At 36.2% G+C, this 20,217-nt stretch overlaps 1 protein-coding gene across 2 annotated transcripts; it reads right to left on the bottom strand.

Annotated features, from left to right (window-relative positions):
* Window positions 1–4,781: 4,781 nt before the first annotated feature.
* LOC127428800 (proteasome subunit beta type-7-like) lies at window positions 4,782–11,209 on the bottom strand. Of its 2 annotated transcripts, XM_051677402.1 has the most exons (9): window positions 11,049–11,209; window positions 9,536–9,629; window positions 9,317–9,414; window positions 9,025–9,165; window positions 8,668–8,783; window positions 7,572–7,630; window positions 7,336–7,487; window positions 5,750–5,776; window positions 4,782–5,036 (listed from the first exon to the last, which is right to left on the bottom strand). In XM_051677402.1, the coding sequence occupies exons 1-9, from the start codon at window positions 11,108–11,110 to the stop codon at window positions 4,925–4,927; spliced, it is 861 nt and encodes a 286-aa protein (XP_051533362.1). In that variant the 5' UTR covers window positions 11,111–11,209; the 3' UTR covers window positions 4,782–4,924. The 2 variants fall into 2 exon arrangements, with proteins under 2 accessions (XP_051533362.1, XP_051533363.1); XM_051677403.1 differs by lacking the exon at window positions 5,750–5,776 and having other exon boundaries at window positions 11,049–11,207.
* Between the last annotated feature and the right edge of the window lie 9,008 nt (window positions 11,210–20,217).

The following is a 20,217-nucleotide window of genomic DNA, read 5'->3' as shown; positions in this document are numbered from 1 at the left end:
CACGATGTTAAATGAAACGCATAGGTTGAACTTTTATCAGTTTTAATTAATCACTATAATCAACTTTTTACTCTAGCAATACAAAACATAAGTCCCAACAATTCTTGGCCAGCTCCCTTTTAAAGGGCAGGGATTTCATCTTTTTCTTGACTCATTGGTGTTTACATGCAAGTTCTTACACGGATTATGTTTAAGAAGTCGATATATGTAACGTATAATGTAACCGGTTTAAAGTAATATTCCGGTTTCAGTACATGTTAAGCTGAATCGACAGCATTTGTAGCTAAATGTTGATTACCACAAAAAATAATTTCGACTTCGAAAATAAACTGAGGCTACAGTGAGGCACTTACAATGGAAGTGAATAGGGCCAATTTTTGGAGGGTTTAAAAGCAGGGTTTATCATTTTACCAAAAGCACTTACATTGATTCTTCTGTTAAAACTTGTGTATTATTTGAGCTGTAACGTTGTTTTAAATAGTTTTTACGATCGTTTTAGGGCTTTAGGGTTTATGCCGTTATGTCATTATAGCCACAAAGTTGTAAATTGGATCTAACTTTAAACAAAAAAGGTTAGTACCAAGTTGTATGACACAAAAATTATGCTAACGCACATTGTGGCTATACTTTTTAAAAAATACATATTTTAACGTTTACAGATTGGCCGCATTCACTTCCATTGTAAGTGACTCACTGTAACCCAGATTTTTGCTTCTTCTTTTTTTTAAAGAAGGGACATGTCGAAATACATTTTTTAGGTAATTATGCCATTATGCCACAAATGCTATCGGTTGAATTTAACTTGTACTAAACACAGTATATTCCTCTAAACGTTATTTTATCGAGGTAACTTCGTAAACGGTTTATGCAAAAAAATGATCGGTTCATGTAGATTTGTGAACATAAAACTTCAGTCTTTCTGTCTGTTTACTTTTTGAAATCAAAAGCAGGGAATAAACCGATTATTTCAAATCACATGCAAACAAACTTTTCTAAAGTTGACAAAAGTGAAACAAAAATCGCAAACAATATGATTTTTTTTTGTTTTGTTTTTTGTCCATATTGCACAGCACTAATGCAAACTGACTCTGGCTAACACAGAGTTGATTCCAGTAGAGTCTGTTGTTAGCATGTTGCTAAGCTAATGACATGACACTGTAAAAAGAACAAAAAGTTAATAGAATACACAAAGCTTTGGTGAAATAGTTCATTTTTAGTTGTTTTTATCAATAGCTTTGGATCTTGGGTGAAACTATTCATTAGAATTTAGCCAAAACAAGATTAGCATAACTGTGCTACCTGTTGTTTGGAATAGACTTTACCTATAGCATACCAGTGATTCCTAAAAATGCTGTTTAGGTAGGCAACTCACTACATTTTGTAACAAGAGCCCATCTGCATGCTTATATCATGAAGGCACCTGGTCAATATGTTGACAGCTTTGTGAATAACTACATACACTGCCTGGTTGGCCATTTGGATTTACAGTAAATAAGCAGATACTTAAGAGCCTATGATTGGATCATTATTGCAGTGATTAATATGTTTCAGCTGGCAACAGTTCTTTTAACCCTAACTGATGCAGTGTGTATAATTTCACATTTCTTAAACAACCATGTCAGAATATGTATCGCATGGTTGTGGAAAAGATTTACCGTTTCTATCACAGTAATGATACTGTGTTTCAGAAGTGGCAAATTACTGGCCTGCATCAAGCAAAGAAACAACGAAGGAGATTGCTGAAATCACTGGAATTAGGTTAAGAACTGCCAACGTATTATTAAAAAATCAAAACGAGTCACAGATTTTCAGCAAATTTGTCGCTCGTTATTTTCATATGCAAATAAGCTTTTGATTGGCCGCAAGTGTTTGCCAGAAGTTTGTAGCTCTTCGCTCAGGGCCGTTTCAGACAATTATGACGCCCTAGGCAAGATACCTATTGGCACCCCTGTTGGGGGGGGGGGTTTGGTGTGCCTCTTTGGTGCCTCTTTATGCCTAGATGCCCTGTCTTCGCTGGTAGTGGCGAACCTCCGGCAAACCTTTGGCAATAATGGACAATTTGCCGCAAGTGTGCCGCAAAGCTCATTTACATGTGAAAATTATCAGTGGCAAACTTGCCACGAACCCTCGATTTTCGTAAGGGTGGAAGGACAGTGATGAACCATCAGCTTCGTGGAAGAAATGTGGTCAAAAAAAATCTTGAATGATCATGATCGGAGATCACTAAAACGCTTGGTGAATTCACATTGTAAAAAATCGACAGTAGAATTCACAGCTATGTTAAATAGTGAAAGTAAGAGCATTTCCACACGCAAAATACGGTTAGAACTGACTGTATTTGGACTAAACAGTAGAGTGGCCACAAGAAAGCCACTTGTTAGTGAGGCTAATCGGAAAAAACTACTTAAATTTGCTAGGGAGCATAAAGATTGGACTGTGGAGCAATGGAAAAAGGTAATGTGGTCTGATGAGTCCAGATTTACCCTATTCCAAAGCGATGGGCACTTCAAGGTAAGAAGGGAAGCGCATGAAGCGATGCACTGTCATGCATAGTGCCCACTGTACAAGCCTCTGGAGGCAGTGTTATGATCTGGGGTTGCTTCAATTGGTCAGATCTAGGCTCAGCAACTTTATGCAGCAATAAAATGAAGTCAGCTGAGTAACTGAATGTACTGAATGACCAGGTTATCCCATCAATGGATTTTTTCTTCACTGATGGCATGGGCATATTCCTATTCCAGGACGACAATGCCAAGATTCATCGGGCTCAAAATGTGGAAGAGTGGTTCAGGGAGCATGAGGAATCATTTTCACACATGAACTGGCCACATCAGAGTCCCGACCTTAACCCCATTGAAAGTCTTTGGGATGTGCTGGAGAAGACTTTACGGAGTGGTTTGACTCTCCCGTCAACAATACAAGATCTCGGCCAAAAATTAATGCAACTCTGGACGGAAATAAATGTTGTGACGTTACATAAGGTTGTCGAAACAATGCCATGACGAATGTGCGCCATAATCAAAGCTAAAGGCGGCCCAGGGGAATATTATAGACATGGTATGCAACTTTTTTTTGGCCAGGTAGTGTACTTTGCATGTGTTGCAGCTCAGAGATCTGGTCAGTATGTGTATCAACTTAGAACCCAATCAGCGGCCTGACATCGTCTTTGTACTGCAGTTCGCCACACAGATGCACCTGTGGACGGCCAGCACCTGATACATTTATGTAAACACAGTATATTCCTCTAAACATTATTTTATCGAGGTAACTTCATTAACGGTTTATGCAAAAAAAAAAAAAAAAACTTGTAGATTTTTGAACATAAAGCTTCAGTCTTTCTGTCTGTTTACTTTTTGACATCAAAAGCAGAGAACAAACCTATGATTTCAAATCTCATGCAAACAAACTTTTCTAATGTCATTTTTTTAATAACCTGATTTTTTTATATGTAAGAAATTACAATATTCTGCCCTAAAAGGGCTTAATTATCATAGTAAAGAATTTATCCTTGTCACAGCAACATCTGAGTAATAACACCCTGAATGACTATTTTAACAGGGGAACAAGAGTGGGACACCGAGAACCATCTCGGATAAAAGGGTACATGGCCTTAGTTATCATACGGACGGGCATCTGTGTAAACAGTTGGTATCGCCACACCATTTGGATTATAAATGCAAAATATTTTTTACATTTACAGAGATAACAAATGCTGATCACTAAATTAAGCATGCAATGAGGTCACGTAGCAACATTGCATACTATTGTATGCAGGGTTGGGAGGGTTACTTTTGAAATGTATTCCACTACAGATTACAGAATACATGCTGTAAAATGTAATTTGTAACATATTTCGTTAGATTACTCAAGGTCAGTAACGTATTCTAAATACTTTGGATTACTTCTTCAGCACTGGTAGATTTTTTCACTTGTTTTGACTATAAAAACTCTGCCAGTACAGTAAGACAAAATACACGTTAAAAATACATTCTCTGAAAAACCTAAATATCTTATGCAGTGTTGTTTCTAAAATAAGATTAATCAAATTGATCTTGTTTTAAGGATTTTTAGATATTTTTACAGGAAAACAATACAAAAATTATCAAGAATACGATTTTTGCCCTAATATCAAAGGTCTTACTAGAAAAAAAGATATTATGATCCAACGTGAATTTTCTTGATAAAAAAATGTGATCGTGTCTGGTAACATGTGCATGCAAAATGTTTAGAAATAGCATTTTATCTTAGCATAAAGATGACAATTTACACAAGGTTTATTTCTATTTCTTCTGCTCCAAACGTACTTCAAACTTACTTCTCTGTTTGCTCGTATGAATGTAACACATCATAAGAAAGTGTTTCACCGCTGTTCAAAAGCACTTTGGATCACATCATTTATATGTCTACATTTTTCCATCTGAAAGGACTAAATATAAAATGAAACAAATGACAGTAAAAAGCAAAGTAATCTCTTCAGTAATCCAAATACTTTTTGAATGTAACTGTATTCTAATTACCAATGATTTAAATTGTAACTGTAGTGAAATAGTTACTTATATTTTGTATTTTAAATACATAATCCTGTTACATGTATTCCGTTCTTCCCCAACCCTGATTGTATGAAACATTTACCTTTGCATATTTTAGATGTTTTCACAATCACATACTTTTTTTTAACATACTAGTAGGCAGCATACAGTGTACTGCATAGTATGCAGTATGTAGCATACTAGTATACCAGAAAATCTTTAGTCACTCAATCAAAACACAAGAATACAAGCTTCAGTACACAACTATTTTTTTTATTATTGGAAATACTGAAAAACAACTATACCACCACATAAGAGAGGGAAAATGGTTATTGGGAAAATAATACATCAATTCATGGTCGGTCGTGTCTTTTCATTAAGAGTGTTGTGTCTTCTCAAGAGATGTCCATGGTCTGCACAGTCTCCTCTACCACCTCCAGGTTCAGAGGAGTCACAGTTTTCGCCAGAACCTTGGTGGTTCCAGGCTTGTACTTGTAGCTTCCAGTTCTGGGAGGAGATCAGACACAGAAAGTTAAGCCAATTAAAGGAGAGGAAACACCTGTGGAGAAACTAAAGCCTACAGTAAACACACACAGTTCTAAACAGAAATTCATCACTTCATGATTTTCAAATGAGAAAAAAAGCATCTGGGTTAGTTTAAAAAAATATCACTCACTCTTACACAAAATAACTCTGTTTGTGGTTCCCACACTCTTTTAACCAGTGAATGCCCATGATTACTAGATCAAGGTTTTTAAAAAGATCTCAAATTTTTTATAGATTCCATTCACAAAGAGCATTTCTAGCCAATGAAATAGAATCAAATAGAGTTAAACTAGAAACATGTATATTCACTATCATTTACATGATTTTACCAAATTTTTTTATTTTTATTTTATTCATGGGTTTTCCAGGCCTTGAAATCACAATTTCAAAATTTCCTGAAATTTCCAGGTTTTTCATGACTGTGGGAACCCTGCTTGTAAGTGAGCTTTTATTATCATGTAAGCCAAAAAGTTAGGGGGAAAAAAAGCACAAAAGACAGCAACTTGCAAATTGGGTGTGCACATACCAACTACACTAAACTCACAACTGGTTAGTTAAACACATGCAAGTTACTTTCAAGTCTAGATGTAGATACTCATATCACACACACACACACACACACACACACACACACACACACACACACACACACACACACACACAGGGTTACTCACACATGGCGCCCATCAATCTTATCCTCTCTTAAAAGGGAACAGGCAAATATGAAGCATGGGTCAGCATTCAGTCTCACAGTGACCATAGTATTATCTCTAATTAATTCCATGCACGCATGTGGCAGCCTGCATCAACAGACTGTTAGTAACACTGGCTGTCATGTACGTTAGATGTGATGTTTTTTTCACTTTTGCACTCATTTACAGAGTTTATTTTCTTCCGAGCATTTTTGCCTGTTCAAAGGTGCACTCAGTATTTTTTCTCATTGCTAACCTTTTAAACAAAGTAACAATAACAGTAGATTAATATTTTTGAAAAATGTGCTGGGAGCCCATGTGTGAGCGCCGTCATGTGGAGAGCATATGACTGGACGAATATAACTCGCTTTATCTCAATAATCAACTGTAATTGGACGCTTTCACTCACGAATAAATTTATAATGGCTAATTCTGACATTGTTAGCGGAGAACTGTTTTTGCATGATGCTACATCTACGCTGCAAAATTACACATAGTCATAACTCAAACGTGAATTTTAAAGCCGTATTGAATTACACTTAAAAAAAAAAAACAAACAGAAAAAACACGCCAGCTTCAAAATTCACGTTTGAGGTATGACTGAGGTATGACACATAGGAAAATCCCGAGGGAACCCATGGCAAATTCTCTTCCGGGTTTTTGGACTAAAAGCTGACTTGGGGGCTGTTTACACTGAATGCGTTTGGTGTGTGTGCTCACATAATTGTTCAGTTGTTCTCCTAGGTAAACTTGCGCTTGACGGATGTTGCGCCACGTCTTGATGTTTGAGTGCCACCTTTTTAGACACTTTTAGAGGTTGTGCTACAGATAATTATTATCTGTCATTTTAACGAAGGGGGAAGTTTAAATAAAATCATGGATTACTGACTAGCGTGAGTTCAGAGGAACAGGACATTTCTATTCATTAATTTGGTCAAGAAATTCATTATGAAAAATCGAAAGTTTAAATCATCTATAATAAACTTCACCGTTATTGTTCAGTAAAAAATTTTGTATCAGTCTAATGTAATCTCTTTACAATGGACCAATTTTGAAAGCACTTTTTTTTTTTTTTTTTTTTTAATCTTTTGTCTAAAGTTGCCTGTATTTTTTTTCCGAATTTGCTGCTAGGTGGAAATATATCTCATGATAAAAAAAATAAATAAAACATTATAGCCATAAACAGAAATGTTTTATTTATATAGTAAACAAATATTATAGGCCTACTTTAACACATTATCTGTAGACAGAAGGTTTTCGATAACAAAAAATCCAGGCTTGACCCATATGCTGCAAAGATTTTTTCCCATCTGGCCCAATTGTCGATGAAGTTGAATAGCCCTGTTTTAAGGTATCTAAACAATAACACAGGATCGGATGACCAGACAGATCAGAATCAATATGCAGATTTCATTGTTGCTTCCATGCTTGTAATTTGCATGCAATGCAGCATGTGTACCTGCCAAGTTTAGACTTCCTGTGCTCAGACTGTGTCTGAAGCATTATCCACATTTTAATGGGAGCAGATAAAGATGTATATGGTCTTTACGGCAGAATACACAACTCACCTGACGCCTTTCTTATTAGCTACGTCGTGTGGTCTCAGGTATTCCACCTTCCCCTTAGTGATCACACACAGGTCAATGTTGCTGCCAGAGCCAAGATCATTAAAAATACCAGCCGCAATCGCATCTCGCACCAGACGCTTGGCCTCTTCCTCCTATTCAACACAATCATCACCATAATAATAATCATCATCTGTATATACCTCATTATAGGTAAGGAAATTACAGGGAGAACGAACCTCCATGTTTGGCCTGAAGCGATCTTCAAAGACTGCCATTGCTGCCAGAGAGCCGGAACCTGAAGAGAAAAACACATGCTGCCATTAAATATACAATAAAGACAGAACAAAGACTTTTATACCATGTAGGGTGAAGAAGCAGCTCCTCAATAAAACATAGCCCTGTGCAGTTCTTTGCATGATAAATAGATAAATGCAGAGGACTACAGATAAACAGAATGTGTCCTTGCATTGAAAAAGCTTAACGCAGCACAAGAATGGAACAAAATAAAGATGTCTCTACAGATGTTTTTTTTTTTTTCACCCAATTTGGAATGGCCAATTTCCAGTGCGCTTTTAAGTCCTCGTGGTCGCGTAGTGATTCGCCTCACTCTAGTGTAGTGATTCGCAACTGGGACGAATCCCAGTTGCCTCCGCGTCTGAGACCATCAACCCGTGCATCTCATCACATGGCTTGTTGAGCGTGTTGCCACGGAGACATAGCGCGTGTGGAGGCTTCACGCCATCCACCGCGGCATCCGCGCTCAACTCACCACGTGCTCCACCGAGAACGAACCACATTATAGTGACCACGAGGAGGTTACCCCATGTGACTCTACCCTTCCTAGCAACTGGGCCAATTTGGTTGCTTAGGAGACCTGGCTGGAGTCATTCAGCACGCCCTAGGATTTGAACTAGCGAACTCCAGGGGTGGTAGCCAGCGTCTTTTACAACTGAGCTACCCAGGCCCCCCAATATCTACTTGTTTAATTAATCATAGATATTTAAACTATTTTACCGAGATGAATATTCTTGTTCACTACTGATACAGGAATGCCCTCTACTGGTCAGAGAGGGAAATTCAGTCCAAATGCAAACTCGATGGTATATCTGACCCCAAAATGAAAATGTATGTTAGTCTCAGTCATGATTCATAATGATTGCATCTTCTTTTCCATACAATGAAAGTGAATGGTGACTGAGGCGGTCACTCTGTCTAACATCACCTTTTGTGTTCCACAGAGGAAAGAAAGTCATACTGGTTTGAAAAGACACAACATCTTCCCTTTTGAGTGTAATGGGAGGATGATAGCTGATAACTGTAAGTATAACTCACCCATAGTGACATAGGGCAATTTGTCTGTTGAACCGTGCGGGTAAATGCTGTATAAGTGAGGGCCGGCACAGTCCACCCCTCCAAGAACTAAAGCAGCACCAATATAACCTTGATACCTACATAAATAAACACATTGACTCAGTCAAATATACAAATAGACTTTAGCAAACAAACATTGGATTATACACAATTACATACTAATATATATATATATATATATATATATATATAAGTATTAGTTGATAAACACACATCATCAAGCCAATTATCTATGCAAGACATGAATAAGAGGGATAGGAGGGCTGAAAAACAGAAGAATAATGAGAATGAGATGCAAGCACAGTCATAATTTGTTACCTGAAGAGCATCTGTTTGAGCATGCGGTTGGCGGTGGCGACCCGTGGGAGACGGCCGGTGGACAGAGAATGGAGTTCCAGGTTAGAGGAGATTATCTGTGTGGTCATCTCAGTGTCTGCGGCTGTACCGGCTCCACAACAACTACAAAAAGACAGTCATGTTACTAGGTCAAGGTGTTTATTTATAAAACACACTTGAGCTAAAATGCAATGAGAAAGTGAGAAACAGTGTCATTTCATGTACGTTACAAAGCACAGGGTGGTGAGAAGGTATATTATGTGTTTGCACTCACTAGATATTAGGAGAGATGTAGTGAATTTTAGAGCAGTTTTTATCAGCGACAACCATTCCTTCAGTCGCCCGTGTGTCTGCACCTAAAATAACACCATCCTGAAAGAGAGAGTGAGAAAGTGATTCTTGTGAGCCCTTGTTCTAATACAGCTTTTTTCATTTGGGTGACTGATATGCAAAGTTGAGAAGTAAATCCATTCATCTCTGCTCTTTCTCCTACCTTGTAAACGATTCCACAGATGGTGGTGCCGGTTTTGCGAGCAGCTGGGACGTTAAATCCGAGCTTACTGGCATCTGCCTCCAGAAGAGCATTTCTACAACAAAGCAACAAATATTTAAGTTCTTAACATTTTATTTTTCAAAACTCTCAGATACATAACCACTCCCTTACACACTTTTGTATTACCAGCTAAATGCACCGGGTCCAATTCAAGTTAAGCTCAATCGACATTGATTGTGGAATAATGTTGATTAACACACAAAAAAAATAATTTCTACCCGTCCCTCCTTTAAAAAAAAAAAAAGAAAAAAAAAAAGAAAAAAGAAAATCTGGGTTACAGTGAGTCTATCACCGGGAAAGACAACATTACCATTAAACTCACATTTTAGCTGATGTCATTTGATTCATCTAAACATATTCTGGTCTATAATTGGAATGGAAGTCAATGGGGCCAATCCGTAAATGTTAAAATACTGACTGTTTCAAAGGTATAGCCACAAGATGTAAAAAAATATACGTGTAAACATGATGCTAGTGTGATAAAATAGCTTATTAACCTTTTCTGTGTAAAATTATATACACTTTTACAATTTTATCGCCATGACGACGTAATGACGTAACACTTTAATCCCGCAAAAGTGACGATTTTAACAACTTTCCAGCTCAACACTACACTAGTTTTAAAAGACTTTATGTAAGTGCTTTTATTAAATTATAAACTTCACATTTCTGCCTTTAAATTCTCCAAAAAGTGTCCCCATTGACTTCCATTGTAAGTGCCTCAGTGAGACCTCGATTTTTGCTTTTTTTTTTTTACGAAAAGGATGGTCGAGTCGAAATAATTTTTTGCGGTCATCAACATTATGCCACAAATGCTGTCGATTGAGTTTAACTTGTATTGAACCCGGAATATTCCTTTAATTCTCCTTATGACAAGTGGACACTTTCAATAAATTTGTATGTATTCATGTACCTAATACAAAATCATTTACATTAATAAAGAAACAACTCAAAGTAAATCGAACTGACAAATTTATATGATTTTTTTTATTTTTTTATTTATAAATACAATATATACAATATCAAAACAAGCCTCAGTATTGCACTCATTATTAGCGATACAAGTTGCATTTATTTATTTATTTGTTTGGTAAATTATAGACCAGAATATGTTTAGATGAATCAAATGACATCAGCTAAAATGTGAGTTTAATGGTAACGTTGTCTTTCCCGGTGATAGACAAATCCACAACACATAAAAACTATTTTTGAATAACATTTATGCATTATAATTAGGTTATGCGCATGTTTTAACTGGAAACCCGTCATTACATTGAGTTTGAGTGAAATTCTCCTGAGTCATTCGCCCAGGCCGTGAATAACCGTCTGTTAAAACCTCCTTTAAACCCCTTAAAACTTAACATTCTTTTCCCCAAACTAACACATTTAAGATAACATAGACCAACGGACACATCCCCGTAAATAAATCTGGATAAATCGTGACGCTTCTCACCTCTTACAGTTTTCGAAACTGAAACCGCTCGGCTGATACTGGCACACTGACACGGTCGCCATGATTCTGCGGTTCAGCTTCCGGGAAGCGAGAGACTTTTCCCATCTGTGTAACAGGTTTTAGATTCCGCGCTCTAAACGCGCACAATGCACAGTTTCCATAGAATACGCGCGGGAGGCAGTAGGAACCTGTAAAGGAGGAACATATACAATGTAACACACGTGTTTTGCTGTGTCATTATGGTCCCGCTACATCACTCAGAGTATTAATATTCCCACAGTATTAATAAACACGTAGTTATACTCTTATATAGGCTAATCTTCTATATAAACATACAGGCTACTCTTTTTACTAATTTACTGAAATAAAATAAAATAATAATAATGAAATGGGGGAAGGCTGTGTACACAAATGTTTCTGAGCGTTATATATATAATTGGTCACACACAAGGATATCCCACTAAATATTAGATCTATAACTAAAATAAACAACAAAAAAGATTATAGTTGAATATACTGTATGTTGAATATACTGTATATTGGAGACAAAATGATTTAGGAGCAAATAAAATAAGAGAATGGTTCTGGACAACCTGGATTTGAAAGATTTTAGGGCAGACTTAGTGATGAATAATACCCTGATTGTGTGTATGTACAGTATACAGTGGTCTCAAAAAGCACTCTAACATTTGTAACCCACAATTAAAAATGTATGTGCCATTGCATTAGGATAACAAAATATCAAAACAAGTGGGATTTATTTGAAAGAAAAACAGCACTGGTTCAGTTTTAAATGATAAAACAATAGAAATATGCTACTGTTAGAAATGTAAGACATAAGCCAACCCTTTCAAAAATTATCGCTCGTTATTTTTTACATGCAAATGAGCTTTTGATTGCCGTAAATGCTTGCAGCTCTTCGCCGGTAGTGGTGACCCTCCGGCAAACCCTTGGCAACAATGGAGAATTTTCTGCAAGTTTGCGCAAATTTGCCATGAACTCTCGATTTTCGTAAGGGTACATATTTGGACACTTTCTGGTAAAATCTCATATATGACCATCAGTGTTGCGTGTATCCAATTACAAAGTATAAAATTAATCAAAATTAATAAAAGTAATCAAATTACTTTTTTAGTAAAAAAGTAGTGCATTACATTTAAATTCTTGTAATCAGATTACAGTTAGGCTACTGACTTTCAATTAAGCAATTACTTCTAAGTAAGCTACATTACTTGCGCTAAAGTACTATGTGTAATACATTTAAAATATGAATTCATATGTACGTCTGTTTGTGTTTCTGTGACAGCTGAAGGGTGTGCGGCAGTGAATGAGGAAGAAATATGGGCGTTTTGAATTTGAGCAGAAAACCAAAAACTTTTCTAGGAAAAGTGAAAGTGATTTAGAAAGTAGGCTAACTTAAAAGTAAAATAATTAGTAATGCGATTACTTTTTAGATGAAGTAATCATTAAAGTAATCTGATTACATTTTATACAATTAGTCAATTGTTCTGGATTATTTATTTTGAGTAACTTACCCAACACTGATGACCATATATGTACATATTAAAATTCCACTAGTATTCGGGAAAATGTGATACATCTATGAAAATGGCCATTTAATATTTAGAAAAATATACAGTAGGTTGCATACATTTACAAGTATGTGACTTTTTTAAATCAGTGAAAGCCATATATGAACTGAATATGTTTTGCATTGCAATATATATGATTTCTTTATAGGCATCAAGTGTTAGTGAAACATGTCTATAGTGATAAACTACACCTGTGATTACTTTACTAGGAAACCTGTGTGAACTTGAAGGGAACTGACTTTGTACATTCACCAAAATCACCTTGGGACCAGTTGGTTAAAAGTGATTTCAAAAACTGGCTAAGAAAAGTGTGTTTCTTAGCCATGTTTCTTCTGAGAAAAAGTACCACTTGGAATGCCACTTGGTTTGATACTTTGTTATTTTGTTGAACGCTGCGAGTTTCCATGTAGCTCAGAGTGTGGCCACATTCAGTAGTTCTGTATGTGGCCACTAGAAAGCAGTATGTACTCAGACCTTAACACATTAATGGGGAACAGGGCTAGGAGGACCTCAAGGACCTTAAATCTTCTCAAAAGTTCCCATAAAGTACAATGTGTTGGAGAATTGTGGTAGCAGTGCTAAATGCTTCATCCTAACCAGCCACCTTGTAGATATCACGCTCTTTTGTCAATACAAAATGCATTAATTACTGGTTTTACTAAAATAGTTTCGTTATTAAACATTTGTCAATCTCTCTAAAGTCATTTCACCAGCCATTAGATGGGCCTTCACCAAATCGTTGGAACAGTACACGCAGAAATACTTCCCCTTGAAAAAGAATTGAATGGTTTTGCAGTAAGGAGAAATAAGCACAAAAGACTCCATCAATCTAAATGCACCCTTCTCATCCACTCAAAACTAAACAAAGGTGAGCTCAATACAAATCATCCTGCAAACTGCGGTGTGTGTGTGTGTGTGACAGAAAGAAGGATGACAGCTTTCTTTTCAAGTTTTTCTCGCTTCGCAAAGTTGTGCTGCACATTCTATTCATTTCCATTCCGATTGAAAGGATACTTTGAATCATAATCATGTTTCACATTTTTAGTCATTTGAAAGAATGTTTGTGTATGAATGAATGTGTTTGTATGTGTGCATTTAATAACCGGCCAGTAAGGACATACTTTTGCAGGGTTGTCATGGAGACAGTATTCAGTGGGAGTATTTAGCCACTCTTGGCTCACACGCACACACACAGGTGTAAGGTGTGCTATCTCACACTCTGCTTCCTCCCCATTATACAGACCACTATTAATTTGTGCGTGTATGTGTGTGTGTAAATGAACCTGTAGGAGTACACAAGGTTTATCTGCTCTTTGCCTGAGCTGATGAAGCCAATAGGAGAGCACATTGTTCCTAACACTGCTTTCATTGTCTGAAGACACTACAATCACTATCTAGTGTGTTTGTGTGTGTACCAAACATCCTGTTGCTGCTCGAGGGAGAGCAGCTCATCATATCCGCGAAGAAGAGGAGTCTTCCTCTTGTGTATGTGTGTACAGTGTATTGCACATTGAGGCTATCGTGTTTGTGCTTAACTGTAGATATTTTAAGTATTTTTATGTATCATAAATGTTCTTTAAAACTAAAAATCTATATGCTAAGTGTTTATAACAGTCAAACATACTATGTGTAATTGTGAGAGTTTTTTGTTCTGTGTATATGTGAATGTTCCTTGTTGTGCTGGGAGGATGGGTCAGAAGGAGGTTAGACCCTGTTTACCCATCAGCCCTTTCTATAAATCTCCCATTCAGACAAACATATTTATTCATACCATGCAAGTGTTTTCTCATGAGGAGCAATTTCCTCTGTTGTTTAATTAGCGATCTGACTCTGATGTCAGTACGATCTGGTTAGAACTGCTCATTAATTCTGATTTATAACAGAGAAAGAGAGATAGATAAAAAAAAGAGAGAAAAATGTGAGCGTGAGGCCAGAAACATACTCTATGCAAGTACAAAAACAGAGATGCGAATGCTTGGCCAATGGTTTGACACATTTCAGAACATAAACAGAGACTATTAAGCCCGAAACAGATCACTTGCATTTAAATGAATGGGAGAAATTGGAGCACCCAACATGGCGGGTGGAGAAAAGGAAGCCTCGCCTTACAGGTGAAAGAGCCTATCACCTTTTAGATACAGACATTACAGTGAGTCAACCCTAGAACACGGATGTACGTTAGCTGGACCAGCCTGAAAAATAGTGTTTTTTTTTTAGCATAAACGGAGCTAAAGAAGCACAATTTATTATACAGTTATTGTCAGATTTTACTGCTGATTTGAAATATGCTCTTTAACCATAATCTTGACCAACCGTTTGGGAGATTTCAGTCTTTCCCTATTTAAGTAGATAGGAGCTATACTTTTATGCTGCTTAAATTCACAGAAAATAGCTGCCTGGTAGCGTTCCCAAGATAGCCGCAGATTGGACTTACATGCCGTGAAAGGAACTTTGACATAACACAGATTCAAGCTTTTGTATGGTTAGAAGCATTTGCATTCAAGCACATGCATATAATATGTTTCAGGCCTTATGTAAGATTATTTAGTTAAAAATAAACAAATTGCCATTATTGATTGAGTACATAAAAAACAGTGTTCAAAACAATGTCCTTGCCTTAATCCTATTCACTACTGTAAGCCTATAAAATGATTTGTATTTTGAGCTGTCTGGATCAATTCAGCACAAAATCACTGGCTTATGACATTCATCCTTGCGTCATTACATCATGTCTGCACACACAGGAAAGAAGTGCCGGCTGTCTCATGTTCCGGCTGGAGAAACTAACTGCGCTGTTCAGCTCAGTTCAGTGGCACTCACACAGTTCAGGACAGCATTGTTGCAGTCTAGATGGATGTTTATCTGTTACCCATTTGGCGCAGTTGTTAACCTGCTATAATGCATGGATATGTGTTCTGGTAGTGTTGTTGAAGATTATATTGCTTGTGATGCTTTTATGAATCGAACATTACTCATGTGTTAACTGATCGCATTGTATCTACGTTGTCCGGTGAAGTTGCTATGGCATGTTTAATATGTATGACTTCTGAAATTGACTTTTTGTAATTGTTATATTGCATATTTAAGCATATTATTTTTACGTTTAATAAAGTATATTTTATCCCCATCATTATTGAATCCTCGTTTTATTTAGTTTATTGTGTGTTATTGTGTGCATTGCATAGACATGCTATTGTAGTAACTGAGGCTGGACAATATAGTATAAAAATAATAAAGTCTTCTATTGAACTCGTATCAGCCATATCAAGAGTTTAACCTCTTAAATTGACCATTGTAGTGCAATTTAAACATTAATAGTAGATAAAACACTTAAATAAACATATTAAGATCTACTGGTCGTGGCTGAGGAGAGCCCCCTGTTCTCTGTTTAAAAGTGATTTGAGTGTAGTGCCAGAAAAGCGATTTAAGTGTAAAATTAATTCAAATGTGTAAATAAGATTGTTGTATATCTTCATCAGGAGCCAATCCAAACACATTCTCAAACCTAAAAGTGATTAGTGACCAGAAATACACAGGTTTTTTGGGGGGATCCTGGAGGTGTGTGTGTTAAAAAAAGAAGAAACTAGAGGGAAAAGCTCAAATGATCCAGTATCAAAGAGTCTGATCAGACGCACATGGTTGTCATGGTAACCTGTGCCAGGCAGGTGGCATGAGGCGTACAAGGTCATTAAGTTTTCGCTGTAACTTGGGACAACCGCAGGTGGGCACTCTAGGATCAGATAGTGAAAAGCACACAAGGTTAACAATGATACATACGACACACACATATCTGACACATTCAACCACATTGAAGTGTCTTTGTTGTTTTTCTGACTTTGAGCAAAATCTGTGTGGCATCACAGACGTGCACAGACAGTCACGGCACTGTTTACTGACAATTTTCTGGCCAAAGTTAATTACATAAATAATTTTTCACAAGACCCTGCTGTTGTCTCTTTATTTCACCATCCTTTAAGGGTTAGTTCACAACAACACCACAGAAGTAGTGTATATTCTACCTCTCAGGCATCATGTTCCAGGTCTTCTAAATCCATATGATATCTTTGTGTGAGGAACTGACTGAAAATTCACACCTCTGCCGCAATTCTGAAATCTCATTTGAGGGTGAGTAAATGATGACAGCATTTTCATTTTTGGGTAAACTATTCCTTTAACACAAACTAACAGGAAAGAGCTCAGCAGAGATATTGAGCTGTTTGTTTGTGCATGTGTGTGTGTGTGTGTGTGCGTGTGTGTGCGCGTGTGTGTGTGTGTGTATGAAAGTTTTTGGTTCTTTTGGAGCAAACCATTTGAAAAAGGTGGCATGCGGTCTTTCATGTCAAATGACCAATTAATAGAGCTGAAGAGGCCCTTAAGTGTGTCATGTTTACACACACACACACACACACACACCCACACACACACACACACACATACACCCACACACCCACACACACACACACACTGGCTGAAAAGACCCATTTTAGTGCTCTCTAACACATCAGCCACTCACACACCTGTTCCCATGTACACTTACTCACACACACACACACACATACACACACGCTGCCCCTGGCACTAAACCAGAAGCTCTCACGTTAATTGTGTCCTGACTTTCACTCTGGCTCTCTCAGGTGCAGTACTGAACCCTAACACACACACATACACACACATGTATACAACCATGCACACACACCTCTTTGAAGATCGGTGAAAAGCAAAATGATTTTTTTCTCATTTTAATGTTGCACTTTCAAAAGGACCCAGCTGTGCTCTTTCGATCTCCCCCTTTTTTCTTGATTTTCTTTCCTCTCCCAGCAAAGAGTCTGTATTGCCTGGGTTTAGGATTTAGTGAATTATATTTTCTAAATGATAGATCTTAAAGTTGTATTTTTTATGGGCATGTTTATGAGCATATTTAGGGAAACAAGATATTATTTACATTTATGTACTATAAAATAAATGGGGTTTTAATTTTTAGAATCTGAAATTTAAATTTGTAATCTGCTTAAATAGGTAAAAGTTGCTCCATAAAGTATTTCAAAGATTTTTAAGTTTGTACATAAAGACTTCACTACAAGTTATAAGCTCAATCAAAAACATTTGTGGCATAATGAATCTGAATCTGATGTTGATTACCACAAAAAATAATTTCATCTCATCCCTTCTTTTCTTGAAAAAAAAAAAGCAGAAATCTGGGTTACAGTAAGGCACTTACAATGGAAGTTAATGGGGCCAATCTGTAAACATTAAAATACTCTCTGTTTCAAAAGTATAGCCACAAGACATAAACAATATGTGTGTTAACATGATTTTAGTATGATAAAATTGCTTACAAACCTTTTCAGTGTATAATTATATCCAATTTTACAACTTCTTTGCCATGACGACGTAATGGCATAAACCCTAAAACGACCATACAAACAAGTTTACAGCTCAAATAATATATACGTTTTATCAGAAGAATTAATGCAAGTGCTTTTATAAAATTATAAGCCTCAAATGTATGTATCTAAACCCCCTAAAATTTGGCCCCATTCACTTCCATTGTAAGTGCCTCACTGTAACCTACCTGTAGATATTTGCTTTTTTATTTTTTTAAAGAAGAAGAAGATGGAGGGACGAGTCAAAATTATTTTCTTCGTGGTGATCAACATTATGCCACAAATGCTGTGTAGAATGATCTTAACTTGTATTTATACCCAGAATATTCCTTTAAAAAAGGCAAACATCTTGGTTACAGTAAGGCACTTGCTAAGTAAATGCTAAAATACACATCATTTCAAAAGCATAGCTACAATATGTAAACATTATACATGTTAACATAATTTTAGTGTGATAAAATCACTTACTAAATTTATCTGTGTAAAGTAATATCCAATACTAGGATTACAAGGTTTCGGGGTCCTGACAATGAAGTGGTAAAATAGAATATAACTTTACACAGATAAGATCATGTTAACATATATATTGTTTACATCTTGTGGCTATACTTTTGAAACAATGTGCTTTTCAGCATTTCCGTAATGGCCCCATTCACTTCCATTGTATGAGGCTTACTGTAACCACAATTTTTTTTTAAAGGAGGGAGAAGTTAAAATTACTTTTTTTTTGTAAATCAACATTATGCCACAAATGCTTATAATTGAGCTTAACTTGTACTCAACTCAGAACATTACTATAAATGTAATTGCATTAGATAACAAAATATCAAACCAAGTTTCATCCGCAAGCAAATGATCCTAAAATTCACTGCTTTTCTCAAAACAACATTTTTTCTGGCCATGCAATGACATGAATTCATTTTTAAATGTGGCTTAAGTGTTCAAATACATTTAGGGCCACTGTATCTCTCTTCATATCTGTTGTGTAATTTTGACTCGTATTGCATGGCATTTTTAACTTGTAAAGCACCATTATGCATGTGTTTGCATATTACAGGTCGACAAACCAGGGGCGTAGCCATCATTTTAAAAGTGAGGGGGACGAAATGTTTAGCACAATACGAACATACTGTAAGTATATAAGATATATATTTTTAAATTATTTAAGTCCAGAATCAACTTAATAACTTAATGTAATCAGGTTGATTCAAATCATATTAAATGATGTTTTTTTCATTAAAAAAGCAGTAAACTTAGATGTTACCACATGAAGCATTTTTACCTAGCACAAGCTACAATTTGTTTTACATATGCAGAATACAGTATATCAAAGGCAAAACACAGTAACAAAACTGAGTCATTACTGGAATTGGGTCACTTTAGAGTATATTTCAATCTTTGACTCTTTAGACTAAAAATGTGCTTCAAGTCCTAACATCTAAATTACTGGTAATGGGTTTGAAGTCAAAAATATTATTTAACTTAACTGGATTAACTTTACTACTTTAGGTTACAACACAAAAAGATAGCTTTGTTGTTTAGATCATGCAGAAATAGCTCCTTAAGGTAACAAATGCAGGTTACCACTTTTTACCGTGATCTGTCCTGTGGCAGGGGAGTTTTGCACAACTAACCAAAGATTCAGAAATAACAAAGTGTGAAAAATGCATAATGAAAATTTGGCTAAAACCCCCCCCCAAAAAACCAAAACAACTTTGATGCTATTTTTCTCAATTTTGTCTGGATAACTTCAGATTTTATAAGCCATTTCAAACCAAGCAATGATACATAATTATGTGGCTAATTTTAATTTACATACATCAGTACTAATTCATTATATCTAATAATCATTCAGTGGAGACTTGGAAGCATTGAGAAAATATATATATATATATTATATATATTAACGCCTCTTTCCTTAATTAATTTTAGTTACCATTATTGATGTGAGCAAAATGGGCAAATAAACTGGTATGATCTGGCAATGTTGTGTCACCCACTATGGTGCAGTGTTGGATGAAAATGCATATTAATTCGCATGTTAGTATGAATGCCGTTTGCGCGCGTAATTAAGCTTCTTCCGCTATCTAATGCGAACTATAATACCATAATAATATCATGGATCATCATCAAAAACATCCAACATATTCCATATGACAACTTACATTGCTTGATGTCACAGTAAAAACATGA

This window comes from Myxocyprinus asiaticus, chromosome 38 (assembly GCF_019703515.2).
Source record: "Myxocyprinus asiaticus isolate MX2 ecotype Aquarium Trade chromosome 38, UBuf_Myxa_2, whole genome shotgun sequence".
Classification (NCBI taxonomy): domain Eukaryota; kingdom Metazoa; phylum Chordata; class Actinopteri; order Cypriniformes; family Catostomidae; genus Myxocyprinus; species Myxocyprinus asiaticus.
Note: the sequence above shows the minus strand (reverse complement) of the source record. Positions and strands in the feature narration are given on the sequence as shown.